Source organism: Capra hircus, chromosome 6 (assembly GCF_001704415.2).
Source record: "Capra hircus breed San Clemente chromosome 6, ASM170441v1, whole genome shotgun sequence".
In the NCBI taxonomy this organism is placed as follows: Eukaryota; Metazoa; Chordata; class Mammalia; order Artiodactyla; family Bovidae; genus Capra; species Capra hircus.
The window spans coordinates 86,195,626-86,212,232 of NC_030813.1; the positions used below are offsets into that span (position 1 = coordinate 86,195,626).

The window sequence follows — 16,607 nt, forward strand, 5'->3', positions numbered from 1 at the left end:
GATTATTGTTTGAAGTGGATAGGAGACCGCCCGCCCCACTGTAGAAGTGTTTGTCTTTTAGTAGGGGGAAGAATTCCTATCCTTCCCAGGTGAAATATATTATCTTGAGAAAACAATCTCATTGAAGATATTTTGAGTCTATGGGATTTGTGAATTAAATAAAGACTCAACTATAAATCTATATGATTTTATGGCTCTAAATCGGTGACTGAGAAATCATTATGTGGAATAGAAAACTTTCATAATTTAGGGACTGACCAGACCTTAATCTTGCAACTATCAATTGACCCAAAAGACCAAAGGAAAATGGTGTGATAAAACAGTTTAAACAGAATGGCTGGTCTTACTGCAGCAGCTTGTGTTAGCAGTTTTGAAATTCTGCCATCTTTCTCTTTTGACAGAAGAAGTCAAACTATTCTGAGAAATAGAAATTTTCAATTTACTCTGTACAATCTGAATAAACATTTTAGGATCATGACCATCACTCTGAAGCTTCCAAGACATGAAATACTTCTAAGAAAAAGAGGAATACAACACAATGCTGTTATTAATTCTTGTTTGTATCCTGGCAGTCCTACATCGATTCCTGTAAATACCACAATCTGATCAGGACTTCACAGATAAAATGAAATCACAGTTAACATTTTTTTGTGGAGAAATGTAAGCAAAAGCAGATAGTCTTTCCTTAATTACCTAGGAAAATTATTTGGTTAGTGGTATTTTACCAAAATACCCCCCATATTGGTGGCTTTAAGATATATATTTTGTAAGTCAGGATAAGCCATCTTTGAAACAGAACAATTATTCTGAATTTAGTTATTTAATTTTGTACAGCCAGAATGGTTCACCTATATTATTGAAATTTACAAATCTAAGTGCAAATAATAAATGCTAAAGAAGACGTGAAGAAAGGGGAATCCTCCTACACTGTTGGTGGCAATGTAAACTGGTAGAGCCACTATGGAGAACATTATGGAGACTCCTTCAAAAATTTTTTAAAAAATCTAAGTGCAACTTTGATTTATAAGAAATTAATCAACAAACAGGTGTTTAAATGATGAATTTACTGATGAATAAAATGAAAATGGATCCCTACTTTATATTGATTAATGTTTCATATTTGGATTTAACATTAATTATTCTTGGGCATATAAAAGATGGTCAGTTTTCTAATTGTTAAATACTGATGGCTGTAATTCTAGAAAGAGGACGACCAACCACAGCCCATAATATATGTAGAATTACTTCATACCCAGGTTCTTGAAATAATAAGAAACATTTGAAATGTAAAAGTGCTCTGGCAATAATATCTTTAAATTCAAATAGGTGAAATTAGTTGATTAAAATACAATGAATATTCTTAAAAATCCTCTATATCTTTTCATAAACATAAAAATTCAGTCTTAAAAAAGGGTGAATAATCTGTTTTCAAATCTTATGAATGACAACTCTATTTCCTTCTTTGCATTCCATTAACTGAGACTGATGTAAAGATGGCCCTGCTATCGTCAGATCTTTCCTTTCTGTCATCTTCCTGTTGGTGCAACGTAAAAGGAAGATAAATCTCATGACGCAAGACACTAACACCCTTTAATTAGTCCCTGGTTATTTACCTTGGGTGTTCCTTACAGTTGAAAGGCCAACTGAATCTACTGCCAAGCAAGAGCTGACGGTCACAAGGAAAGGTAATCACATTAAAACATTCTAAGAGAATAATTCTTCTTCACAGCAGTTTGTGATTATTACACCACCAAAGTTATTTTAGAAGAACATTTTCTTCCTTTTGGCTTTTATTGTTAAGCTTGAATATCCTTTGTCATCATTATGATATTAGTTTCTATCTAAACATTAGATTCTGTATAATGTTATGATCAAATTTATTTTTAACTTCACTGTGGGTTAAAGTCAAGATTTGATACTTGCTAAAGTATTGAAGAAAATGTAGATTCTTAAAAAAAAAAAAAAAAGTATGTTCAAGACAGTGAATCTATTCCCACAGACAAATGTGGAGGGCTAACTTTTTAGGAAGATGAAAGTACAGGATAATCCAGATTGATCCCTTAATTAATTTCAAAATTTTATTTCTGTCTAAAGGTTATAATTTCATTTGTTATAGTATACAAATTTAAAAAATAACAGGACTTATACATCCCTCACGAAAGCTGAATAGTTCTGTTTCACAAATTTTTCTGGACTGCCAAGTTATGAAGGCAAATTCAAGTACTTACTGTTTTAAGTAACTGATAAGTAAAGAATGGTCTTATTTCTCTGGTTTCTGTTTATGCTTAAAAGGGAACAATTACTACCGTTTTACAAGATGTTTTTGTATGAGTGTTTGTGATATAATTTTGCATGAATTATAAAAGATTCCATGATTCACCATAGAAATGTCGTTCAGACTACAATCTTAAAAGTTAGCCAATGATTATTGTACAATATTGTTTCTATATTCACTGTAATGTGTTATAATCATCAAGCTTGCTAAAAGACTAGATATTAATTATTCCACCACAAAAAAGAAATGATAATTATGTGACATGACAGAGTTGTTAATTATCAATACAATTGCAATCAAATTACAAAACACAAATACATTAAATAAATATGTTAGACACATTAAATTAACACAATGTTATATATTAAATCTATTTCAACTAAGAAAAATTTCACTGACAAGTGAAGAATTCATAAGGAGCTCCATTCTATTCAATGAAATTTGAGGAAACAATCAACGCTGTAGGTTGCTCAAATTTGAACTCACACTAACTTCTTTTCCATTCAATGATATTCCATCAGAGTTTCTGAAGTCAGTTTAGTAGACAGCCTTTCTAATCATTCTTACCTGGAAATCAAAAGTGAGTTGAGTCTGGTGTGCGCTCTTTATCAAGCCTGAACTTCTAACTCCGTGACCCTAGTCTGTAAAACTCAGTTTGCAGGTTTCAAGTCTATACAAGTATGATGATAACAATAGCTGTAACAAAATGTAGTATTTAATTTATAAATGCAAAATTTATTAATATTTTAAAAATCTAAAATGTTATATGTATCTTTCTAAAAAGACAATTTAGCTTTTAAAATCAAATAAATAGGTATTACTACCGTATACTCGAGTTTTTAGAAAGATAAGGTTAATTTATTTCTTCAAATATTTCATCCAGAAAACTGTAATTGTCATATCTTATTTTTTTCATTAAATTGATCAAGCTAATTATATAACTTATGATTACTGGAGAAGCAGATTATGAAAAATGAAGTTTCAGGATACTCCCCCCAGTCTCTTTAAGTATTCCTATTAGATCAATCACAGAATCAGAGAATTTCAGAAATTTCAGTTCAAACTTCTATTTATAGGCAAGAAGAATACTAGGGCCAGATAAAGGGAAATACTGATTCAAAGTAGAGAATAGAGCCCAAGATAGAGATCAGTTCTCCAAAGGAATGTAGTCACCTCAGTTTCTTATCTGAAGCCACTCAACTAAGTGTTAGGAAAGCTATCTAATTCTTTGGCTGGCATTTAATGCCTCATCTTTCTCTGCCCTAAACTTCCTTTCCAACTTTGTCTTTCCCTTTTCTCCATTCAAATGCCCATGGATACTCCTAAGGAGTTCTCTTTTCCTTGAAGTTTCTCTCTATTAATCTCTGCATGGGCAAGTCCCACCTATATGCTATGTCCTACAGAAATAATTTATTGATTTCTTAACTGAACACTTCTATCTGTAGAACAGCACTTTTGTGACACTTTCTACTCTCTCTTATCTAACAGTGATTTGTGTACGTTGCAACTCTTCCTAAAATTTATGTTACTTGACCAATTCACCTTAATAATCTCATCACTGACACACAGAGCTTTGTTCCTACTATGTTCTTGGCACATATGAAAGGAATACAGGATTAACCTTGTAGTGAGACATTCAGTAACATAACCAAAAATTAAATTCATATATTTCCTACCGTTTGGTTTCTCTAAAGCTTTTGATAAAATAGATTTTTCACATTGGCTAAATCTCCCCCTAAATCTGGCTTTTCCCACCCTTAAACCAAAGAAAACATTGCTCCAAGTCACTCCTAAATTATCAGCAACAGATCCTGTTAATCTAATGTTTTTAATTTAATTTAAGGTGCAATGATGAAGAGTTTTTTCCTAGTTGTGACTATCCTGGCATTAACCCTGCCATTTTTGGTAAGTTAATTTCATCTAATCAGTTTGTATCAAATTTTTTAAATTTATTTAAGGGCTTTAATTGTGTAAATTTCTAAATACAGTTATATTTTATAGAACAAAATAGCTATATAAGTAATTTATTTTTACATTTATTTTTCTTATTAAAGTCATAATCTTCTGGATATTCCTCTGGTTTCTAGGAATAAAGAAATCAAACTTTGTCATCTAGAGAAAACCTTTAAAATTCTCATGTGATAGAAAAAACACATTTGGGAGGAAAAATCCTGAAAATATTTTTAAATTATAATATGTGCTTAAAATAATTCACAAAAATAAATATATAAACCATAGACGAAGATCAGAAATGTTTTTAGTTAAATTCTTATTTCATGCAAACTCCAATTAGTTTAGGAACTAAATCCTTAAAATATTAGGAACTAGTTTAAGCTTTTTTTAATATAATTTTATTTATTTTAATTGGAGGTTAATTACTTCACAATATTGTATGGTTTTGCCATACATCAACATGAATCCACCACAGGTATACACGTGTTCCCCATCCTGAATCCCCCTCCTTCCTCCCTCCCTCTTTAAGCTTTTTTACCAATTTCAAATAACTTAACACATAGTTTTAATATTTAAATGTATTGAAATTTTTGTTATAATATTTCCATTGTGTTAACTCCCTCTCAGGGATTATATCCATAAACACCTCTTTGATTTTTAGGCAAACATCTGAAAGCATCAGATGTTTATTTTCCTGTTCTTACTGTTGGCAAATAAGTGGCTGGGATCCTCAAATGAACATGAAAATAAAACAGACCAATAGCCAAAACAATAAGGAAAACTAGTCAAAAAATTAAAAAATATCCCAAACCTTTTTCATGTTATACCTGTGGTGGATTCATGTTGCTGTGTCCTGGTGCACACAAGCTTTTGTTTGTGCCCTCCAAGAGTCAGTTTCCTCAGTCCTGTGTAAGTTCTGGAGGCTCTATGGTGGGGTTAATGGTGACCTCCTCTAGCAGGGCTTATGCCATACCTAGGTCTACTGCACTCAGAGCTCCTGCCCTACAGCAGTCAACTGCTGACCTGTACCTCTGCAGGAGACATTCAAACAAAGTTCTGGCTCAGTCTCTGTGGGGTCTCTGGGTCCTGGTGCATACCAGGTTTATTTGAGCCCTCCAAGCATCTCTGGCAGGTATGGGGTTTGATTCTAAATGCTATTTCACCCTTCTACCATCTTGCTGGGGCTTCTCCTTTGCCCTTGGACATGAGGCATCTTTCCTCGGTGGGATCCAACATTCTCCTGTCGATGGTTGTTCAGCAGCGAGTTGAAATTTTGGAGTTCTTGCAGGAGAAGATGAGCACAAGTCTTTCTACTCTGTAACAAACTACTTCTACTCCACAACAAACTGGAAAATTCATAAAGAGATAGGAATACCAGACCACCTGATCTGCCTGCTGAAAAATCTGTCTTCAGGTCAAGAAGCAACAGTTAGAACTGGGCATGGAACAACAGACTGGTTCCAAATCAGGAAAGGAGTACATCAGGACTGTATATTGTCACCTTGCTTATTAACTTATACACACAGTACATCATGAGAAATGCTGGGCTGGATGAAGCACAAGTTGTAATCAAGATTGCCGGGAGAAATAGCAATAACCTCAGATATGCAGATGACGTCACCCATATGGCAGAAAGCAAAGAAGAACTAAAGAGCCTCTTAATGAAAGTGAAAGAAGAGAGTGAAAACGTTGGCTTAAAGATCAACATTCAGAAAACTAAGATCATGGCATCCAGTCCCATCACTTCATGTCAAATAGATGGGGAAACAATGGAAACAGTGACAGACTTTATTTTGGGGGGATCCAAAATCACTGCAGATGGTGACTGCAGCCATGAAATTAAAACATACTTTCTCCTTGGAAGAAACGCTATGACCAAACTAGATAGCATATTAAAAAGCAGAGACATTACTTTGCCAACTAAGGTCTGTCTGGTCAAAGCTATGCCTTTTCCAGTAGTCATGTATGGATGTGAGAGTTGGACTATAATGAAAGCTGAGCACTGAAGAATTGATGCTTTTGGACCGTGGTGTTGGAGAAGACTCTAGAATCCCTTGGACTGCAAGGAGATCCAACCAGTCTGTCCTAAAGGAAATCAGTCCTGAATATTCATTGGAAGGACAGATTCTGAAGCTGAAGCTCCAATACTTTGGCCATCTGATGCGAAGAACTGACTCATTGGAAAAGACCCTGATGCTAGGAAGGATTGAAGGCAGAAGGAGAAGGAGATGACAGAGGATGAGATGGTTGGATGGCATTACCGACTCTTGATGTGAGTTTAAATAAGCTCCAGGAGCTGGTGATGAACAGGGAAGCCTGGCATGCTGCAGTCCATGGGATCGCAAAGAGTCAGACACGACTGAGCAACTGAACTGAACTGATGACCTCCTCTTAAATTGTAAAATTTGGAACAGCACTAATCCTTGTTTCATAATTCATTTATTCCTAAATTTAGTTTTGCTTTCAAGTTAATATCTCTTAAATAATTCTATTTGGTAAATTCTTAGAATCTTTTTAAAAATTTGAATTACTATGACATTCATATTTCTTCCTTTCTTCTTTGAAATTTGATTTTATTGTGGCCACCTGCATATTTAGAACTTGGGCTATCTCTTGAGGCATAGAGGTTAAAGTTTAAATCAGAAAGTGATTCACAACTGCTTGACCTCTGAAAACATCTTCTTGAACTATTTAAGCCAGCGCTAGCCCCAAACTCTCCTTCCTGTCTTCACAAAGCTACAAGCCCCATGGATATGAACAAATAATTCAAAAGATGAATGAAAGTTTATATTGATTTTTACCATCCAATCTTATTATATAATCTTACTTACCCAATCAAAATCATACAACTTAATACAGCAATGTTGCAGCATCTCTTACGTGCTAAATGTATTCGTTCTCTCCAAAATATAAATAGCTATGATAATATTTATTATTAGCAATTATCTGATGAACTGCACGATCTCATAGTCTATTGATGTCATTATAAATTGGTGTATCTTTACTGTACAGCAGTTTAATAATTTCTGTCAAAGAATTTTCCCCCAAAAATCATATTTTTGAAAGACTGTTTTAAAAAATCTATTGAAAACTGAAAACTATTTAAAAGGCCATTGACATCTGGGCTTCCCTGGTGTCTCAGACAGTAAAGAATCTGCCTGCATGCAGAAGATCTAGTTTTCATCCTTGGACTGGGAAGATTTCCCCAGAGAAGGGAATGGCTACCCACTCAAGTATCTTACCTGGAGAATTCCATGTACAGGGGAGCCTGGTGGGCTACAGTCCATAGGTCATTTTAAAAGTCCATTGATATCTATCCAGATGTTTTCCATGTCTGTATTTATAATAAAAACATTTTTTGATAAACCTTTAAAAGTTAACAATAAAAAAACAAACATTTCATGATATAACCAATGATTGTTTTTCAACTTTGAATATGCAAGTATGAAAACTGAGGTGATGGAAAAATGATATGAGATCATACATCTTTAAAAAATTTAAGATACAAGATACTAAAATGAACATATACCAAGAATACATAATGCATGTAGACTGATATTATATTCAAATCTATATCTAAATTTTCAGGATGTTTTAGTGTGGGCAAATTTTTAATATTAATATAAATTTTTAAATTTTAAACTAATGACTTAATAAATTTAGAGGTAAATAAGTCCCTGTCTTAACACACCCTGTATTTTATTGTTTTTTTAAATCTCTGATATCCTATACCAACAGCTTTCTAAAGGTTTATAGGATCTTTTATATCACAGGGATATGTGTGAAAAGTCTTAAACTAAAACTGTCATCTTAAAACTATTTACCATTACGAACTCACCTTTTGTAAGTTTTAAAGCTTCATATAGATATACCTGGAGACTACTTTCTCACTCCTGATTTCCTATGCATGTTACAATCCAGAACTAAGAAAAGTACTACAAATACGTGATAATTTTAAAATGCTATTATTTATATAACATTTATATACCAGTGTTATGCTAGAGGCAATTTTTTAATCAAGAAAACCTCATAAATCATCTTAGGAGAGCAGAAACAGAAAAATATGTTCAATTTTCTCCTCTTCTTTTTAGCAATATATATTCAATACAAATTGAATATAGGTTGTTCATGTTCTTCATTTAAGCAATATCATATATAGTTGTTGGTACAGAGATCAAATGATCATATTCTTTTCAATCCTGAATTTTTCTCCCTAAGTAGTGATTTTTAAGAACAACTTAACCATGGGGCTTATTATTGCTATTTTTTTTTAATATTTTGAGCTTTTTATTATAGAAATTTTCAAGCATATAAAAAAGTTGAGTGAATAATATATTGAACCCTCGGGTACCCATTGCAGAGCTTCAACCACGCAGCCAATTTTGTTTGATCTTTTTTTTTTTTCCCTCCTTTTTTATTTATTTTTTTTTATTTTAAAATCTTTAATTCTTACATGCGTTCCCAAACATGAACCCCCCTCCCACCCCCCTCCCCATAACATCTCTCTGGGTCATCCCCATGCACCAGCTCCAAGCATGCTGTATCCTGCATCAGGCATAGACTGGCGATTCAATTCTTACATGATAGTATACATGTTAGAATGTCATTCTCCCAAATCATCCCACCCTCTCCCTCTCCCTCTGAGTCCAAAAGTCCATTATACACATCTGTGTCTCTTTCCCTGTCTTGCATACAGGGTCGTCATTGCCATCTTCCTAAATTCCATATATATGTGTTAGTATACTGTATTGGTGTTTTTCTTTCTGGCTTACTTCACTCTGTATAATCGGCTCCAGTTTCATCCATCTCATCAGAACTGATTCAAATGAATTCTTTTTAATGGCTGAGTAATACTCATACTCATACTCCATGTGTATATGTACCGCGGCTTTCCTATCCATTCATCTGCTGATGGACATCTAGGTTGTTTCCATGTCCTGGCTATTATAAACAGTGCTGCGATGAACATTGGGGTACATGTGTCTCTTTCAATTCTGGTTTCCTTGGTGTGTATGCCCAGCAGTGGGATTGCTGGGTCATAAGGTAGTTCTATTTGCAATTTTTTAAGGAATCTCCACACTGTTCTCCATAGTGGCTGTACTAGTTTGCATTCCCACCAACAGTGTAGGAGGGTTCCCTTTTCTCCACACCCTCTCCAGCATTTATTGCTTGCAGATTTTTGGATCGCAGCCATTCTGACTGGTGTGAAGTGGTATCTCATTGTGGTTTTGATTTGCATTTCTCTAATAATGAGTGATGTTGAGCATCTTTTCATGTGTTTGTTAGCCATCCGTATGTCTTCTTTGGAGAAATGTCTATTTAGTTCTTTGGCCCATTTTTTGATTGGGTCGTTTATTTTTCTGGAATTGAGCTGCAGGAGTTGCTTGTATATTTTTGAGATTAGTTATTTGTCAGTTGCTTCATTTGCTATTATTTTCTCCCATTCCGAAGGCTGTCTTTTCACCTTGCTTATATTTTCCTTTGTTGTGCAGAAGCTTTTAATTTTAATTAGATCCCATTTGTTTATTTTTGCTTTTATTTCCAGAATTCTGGGAGGTGGATCATAGAGGATCCTGCTGTGATTTATGTCTGAGAGTGTTTTGCCTATGTTCTCCTCTAGGAGTTTTATAGTTTCTGGTCTTACATTTAGATCTTTAATCCATTTTGAGTTTATTTTTGTGTGGGGTGTTAGAAAGTGATCTAGTTTCATTCTTTTACAAGTGGTTGACCAGTTTTCCCGGCACCACTTGTTAAAGAGATTGTCTTTACTCCATTGTATATTCTTGCCTCCTTTGTCAAAGATAAGGTGTCCATATGTGTGTGGATTTATCTCTGGGCTTTCTATTTTGTTCCATTGATCTATATGACAAAATTCAACATCCATTTATGATAAAAACTCTCCAGAAAGCAGGAATAGAAGGAACATACCTCAACATAATAAAAGCTATCTATGACAAACCCACAGCAAACATTATCCTCAATGGTGAAAAATTGAAAGCATTTCCGCTAAAGTCAGGAACAAGACAAGGGTGTCCACTTTCACCGCTACTATTCAACATAGTTCTGGAAGTTTTGGCCACAGCAATTAGAGCAGAAAAAGAAATAAAAGGAATCCAAATTGGAAAAGAAGAAGTAAAACTCACTGTTTGCAGATGACATGATCCTCTACATGGAAAACCCTAAAGACTCCACCAGAAAATTACTAGAGCTAATCAATGAATATAGTAAAGTTGCAGGATATAAAATCAACACACAGAAATCCCTTGCATTCCTATACACTAATAATGAGAAAGTAGAAAAAGAAATTAAGGAAACAATTCCATTCACCATTGCAACGAAAAGAATAAAATACTTAGGAATATATCTACCTAAAGAAACTAAAGACCTATATATAGAAAACTATAAAACACTGATGGAAGAAATCAAAGAGGACACTAATAGATGGGGAAATATACCATGTTCATGGATCGGAAGAATCAATATAGTGAAAATGAGTATACTACCCAAAGCAATTTACAAATTCAATGCAATCCCTATCAAGCTACCAGCAACATTTTTCACAGAACTAGAACAAATAATTTCAAGATTTGTATGGAAATACAAAAAACCTCGAATAGCCAAAGCAATCTTGAGAAAGAAGAATGGAACTGGAGGAATCAACTTGCCTGACTTCAGGCTTTATTATTGCTATTTTAGTTAGCATGTATCTGTCATTTCTTGAGGGTTTCACAGACTTTAGATAACCTAGAAAAGTGCTTTATGATATTTTACAATACTAAAATAAAAGCAAGAAAAACATGTTTATCTTTTTTATAAAAGATATTTTAAAATCATAAAAACTAGACTCTATCATGCTTTTTTTCTTCTAACGTCTTGTTTCTGATTCTTTCTCTGAATCTCACCAGGGTGCCCAGGAGCAAAACCAGGAACAACCGATAGTAAGTTTGATTCCAGTAGAGATATAAATCCAAAGAATAACATTCTGCAAAGTTTAATGATAGTAAAATGCCTTCTATCTAAAGACTAAGTAAATATTTAAACTATATAAAATGATTGAATAATCTTTGTAAAAATAATCATTTCATCAACCAATCGTATGAATCAATATCAATGTTTATCTGAAAATCTTGGTATCACTTTACAGGCTAAGTTGTGTTGATTTTCATGAGTATTTAGCAACATGAGAAAACCTTCTCAGAATTTAATACTGGGAAAACAATGAAAACAAAAGCAAAGCTTAATATTTCTTCTGTCTACTTTTTAAGAAATGGGAAATGATCCCTCTCTGAAACATCTTCAGATGATTCTCATACAATTGTATTTACTTCCCCCAGTTTGTTTGAATGAATACCTTTAAATATGTCTCCTTTCATGAGAAAACCTTGCTCTGAGGTATAATTTCATTAATTTGTTTCTATTCATAAGGAAAGATCTAATGATTTTATATTTTATAATGGTACTTAATTAATAATTAATTAATAGAACTAATCGATTATAATTATTTAATTATAATATTATATATTTCACATTATATCACATGAGTTGATGTGATGTGGAATATATATTATATTATATATATATTTATGAAATATAATGTGATATATATCACATAACATATATTATATATATCATATAATATGTGATATATATCATATATATCACATTATATTATATATAATATCTATATATAATATATTATATCTATATAATATCTATATTATATGTAAAATATAATGTGATATATATCACATATATCACAATATATCATATGATGTGATGTGATGTAGAATATATATTATATTTTTATATAATTATATATAATATATATTATATATTAATAATTAATTAGTTCTATTACTTTGGCCACCTGATGTGAAGAGCTGACTCATTTGAAAAGACCCTGATGCTGGGAAAGATTGAGGGCAGGAGGAGAAGGCGACAGCAGAGGATGAGATGGTTGGATGACATCATGGACTCAATGGACATGGGTTTGGGTGGACTCCGGGAGTTGATGATGGACAGGGTGGCCTGGCGTGCTGCAGTTCATGGGGTCACAAAGAGTAGGACACAACTGAGCGACTGAAATGAACTGAATATATAATATATAAATATTATAATGTTATATATAATATATTATAAAATCACAAAATTTTATAAATTATATAGAAATATATAAACCCAAGAATCCACATCATATCACATCATCATATATAATATATAATACAGTGTATAATACAATTTATAATAATATATGATTATATAATATACAGTATTAATATATCAGCATATAATTGTCTATAGTTAACTGCACCTAATTAATATATTTTATGACTATACCTAATTAATAGAACTGTGGCAAATAAAGATGGAAAATTTCCTAACTGATCTTTAATGGATAAAACTAAGCAGAAAAAAAAAACCCAACATATAAACCCAGGAATCCACATCACATTATTTTTACTATTTTGCTAGAATTAGTTTAGATAAAATGCACCCGTAGCCTAATCCCTAGATAAATATAATAAAAAACAGTTACAAACATATGGTGAGAATAAACATATATATATATATACATATATACACACACACACACACTCATATATATGGAAAGAGATATAGTTTTTTTCCTTGTGTGTAGTATTTGTGTACTGTAGTCGAAGCTTTCTTTGAAACTGTTCTAGCTGTGGTACTTATAAAAGGCAACATTTACTGAGCACTTTTTATATATGCCAAGCTCTGGGCAAAATGGTTTACATTATGAGCTATCTCATCTATTTTTTTTGAAACTAATGTTATTTTTAATATTTGCTGAAAATCAAGTGGAAGGAAGATGTACAAATCCATATCTTTTAAAATAATATGGTTTCTGGGTTCACTATTCCCAATGTTGTACTTTCTTAACATCAGATACTGTAACAATTTGTTTCAAAAAATTCTGATTTAAGATATCTCTTCACTCCAGCCTACAATAACACCATTCTGCATAATTTATTCTTTTTGCAGTGCTGTGAGAAAGATGAAAGATTCTTCGATGACAAAATAGCCAAATATATCCCAATTCAGTATGTGCTGAGTAGGTATCCTAGTTATGGACTCAATTACTATCAACAGAGACCAGTTGCACTAATTAATAATCAATTTCTGCCATACCCATATTATGCAAAGCCAGTTGCAGTTAGGTCACCTGCCCAAACTCTTCAATGGCAAGTTTTGCCAAATACTGTGCCTGCCAAGTCCTGCCAAGACCAGCCAACTACCCTGGCACGTCACCCACACCCACATTTATCATTTATGGCCATTCCACCAAAGAAAGATCAGGATAAAACAGAAATCCCTGCCATCAATACCATTGCTAGTGCTGAGCCTACAGTACACAGTACACCTACCACCGAAGCAATAGTGAACACTGTAGATAATCCAGAAGCTTCCTCAGAATCGATTGCGAGTGCATCTGAGACCAACACAGCCCAAGTTACTTCAACCGAGGTCTAAAAACTCTAAGGAGACATCAAAGAAGACAACGCAGGTAAATAAGCAAAATGAATAATAGCCAAGATTCATTGACTTATTAATATAATCATAACATCTAAACTAGCATAGATGGATAAATTAAATCTGTTACAGAGAAGGCAAAATGGGGTAATTATAACTTACATTTGCTGGTTCTTTAGCATGTATATACTAGATTCTTTCCCAACAAGCAAGTTTTAAAATATTTTATTTTACAAAATGAATAAAAATTGCAGGTTTTATTATTAAACCTTTTTCAACAATTGGTATACTCCTTGAATCTATTAGTTTTATTTTACTCTTGTTCACACACAAAGACAGTAAAATACAGTGTCAAACTCATGATTTTTCTTATCTCAAAAATGTTTTCTTAGAAAAAAATCATATAGGCTATGAGTTTAAATACATTTTAATTGTATACCAGTGTTGTTGCACTCTACTTTTGGTAAGAAAAAAAGGAAGAAAGGAAACAATATGTTTCACACATAGCATTTTATCTCAGGCATCACTTCCGAAAGGATGTATAAGCTTAGGCACCCAAATTTCTCCTATTGTAATGTAATCCCACAGAAAAATTCTAATTTTTAACTTGAAAAGCACCTACTTATTAAGAGGAAACTTTCAGAACTTTAATGTAAAATATGTCTATTTATTATTTGGATCAATGGGTAATGGCAGAGTCCAAAATAATTTAAAACATATGAAGAAGTTAAGATAGAAAATAACTAAAGATTGTGAAATAATTTAGGAAGAAAGTGACAACATTTTGAGGGTCTAGGCAACAAATACTTTCATCACAATGTCTACATGATTTTTGGTCTAAAATGAACACAGCATGATATAATGGTAATAGCATTAGATCAGAGAAGGCTGCTTCTTCTGTTGTGTGACTTTAAGCAAATCATTACTCTCTCTGAAGAGTCATCGCTCTTTCATTTTCTCATCATTTTGGTTGCTACGAGATTCAAGTGAGAAAGCATATTGTGAATGAGATGTAAAAAGCAATCAATCTGTGAAATATAATCCTCTAGAAAAGATGAAGCATAATTAGTAAATATTAAAATTTACTTTCAACTAAAATATCAAGTCCTTACTAAATTATCAAAACTACATAACAATCTCAGTTTAATCCTGTAGCAGCCATATGGAATGGATTATATTACCATCTTGAATCCACAAATGAAAGCTATGGATGCAAATTGCTACTGCTGAAAGTTCAAAACTGGAAACCAAATCAAACCTGCTTGATTTCAGATAGTAAGGCTTAATTAGTACGTCTGCTATTTCCATATGGGCTATTTGTTTAAAAAAAATAAAAATAAAAACAGAAAACACACTCTAACTTTCCAAGACCAGCATATGTGTAAATTTTATTACTGAGATTGTGTTTAAAAGAGAAAATAATAAGCTGATAAATCTTTGACTCATTAAAATTTCAAAAAGAAAATGAAAAAATTAATGGACACAAAATGAAAACAAGTAAATGACTTTGCAACTATCTATTTTATTGATATGAAATACATTATTACATGATTGTTTTTAATAAAATAATCATTATCTCAATAGTTAACATTTGTTCAAAACTCAAGAACCCAGATTCCTAAGTTAAAACCACACAGTGTAAGATCACTTATAAAAAAAGAATGTATAGGACTGTGTCTTTCTGTGAATATTAGATGAAGACAATTGTATCAGTTCACTACGTGGTGAATTTAAATATTTAAATTTATATATTTAGTTAGATAAACTCCTTGGATACAGACATGAAGCAAATCATGGAAGCTAAATAAAATGCATATCATGAGAACTGTTGGCACATTGTGAACTAAATCTCTAAATTGTCATTATTATAGGTCTAGCTGAAACCAAATGACTACTTCAAACTTTCCTTTGGCCAGTTGTCTGCCTTCAGTGAACAGAGAATATGATTTTCACAGATCCAGCTCCTTTCTCATCTCCTCTTACATTTTACATTTATGCCGCATTTAGTTTTTTGATTCCTGCATAATAAAGCCAATCAAATGCAATGGATCTCTCTTTTTTAATTTATTTATTTTAATTGGAGGTTAATTACTTTACAATATTGTATTGGTTTTGCCATACATCAACATGACTCTGCCACGGGTGTACACGTATTCCCCATCCTGAACCCCCCTCCCTCCTCCCTCCCCTTACCATCCCTCTGGGTCATCCCAGTGCACCAGCCCCAAGCATCCTGTATCCTGCATCGAACCTGGACTGGCGATTCATTTCTTATATGATATTATACATGTTTCATTGCCATTCTCCCAAATCATCCCACCCTCTCCCTCTCCCACAGAGTCCAAAAGACTGTTCTATACATCTGTGTCTCTTTTGCTATCTCACATACAGAGTTATTGTTCCCATCTTTCTAATTCCATATATATGCATTAGTATACTGTATTGGTGTTTTTCTTTCTGGCTTGCTTCACTCTGTATAATAGGCCCCAGTTTCATCCACCTCATTAGAACGAATTCAAGTGTATTCTTTTTAATGGCTGAGTAATACTCCATTGTGTATATATACCACAGCTTTCTTACCCCTTCATCTGCTGATGGACATCTAGGTTGTTTCCATGTCCTGGCTATTATAAACAGTGCTGCGATGAACATTGGGGTACATGTGTCTCTTTCAATTCTGGTTTCCTCGGTGTGTATGCCCAGCAGTGGGATTGCTGGGTCATAAGGCAGTTCTATTTGCAATTTTTTAAGGAATCTCCACACTGTTCTCCATAGTGGCTGTACTAGTTTGCATTCCCACCAACAGTGTAAGAGAGTTCCCTTTTCTCCACACCCTCTCCAGCATTTATTGCTTGTAGACTTTTGGATCGCAGCCATTCTGACTGCC

At 33.1% G+C, this 16,607-nt stretch overlaps 1 protein-coding gene across 1 annotated transcript; it reads left to right on the forward strand.

Moving 5' to 3' along the window:
- CSN3 (casein kappa) lies at window positions 1,638-15,751 on the forward strand. Its single transcript, NM_001285587.1, is given in 5 exon segments — window positions 1,638-1,685; window positions 4,119-4,180; window positions 11,134-11,166; window positions 13,232-13,754; window positions 15,592-15,751. Coding segments are annotated over 3 exon segments (579 nt in total). The 5' UTR covers window positions 1,638-1,685; window positions 4,119-4,123; the 3' UTR covers window positions 13,721-13,754; window positions 15,592-15,751.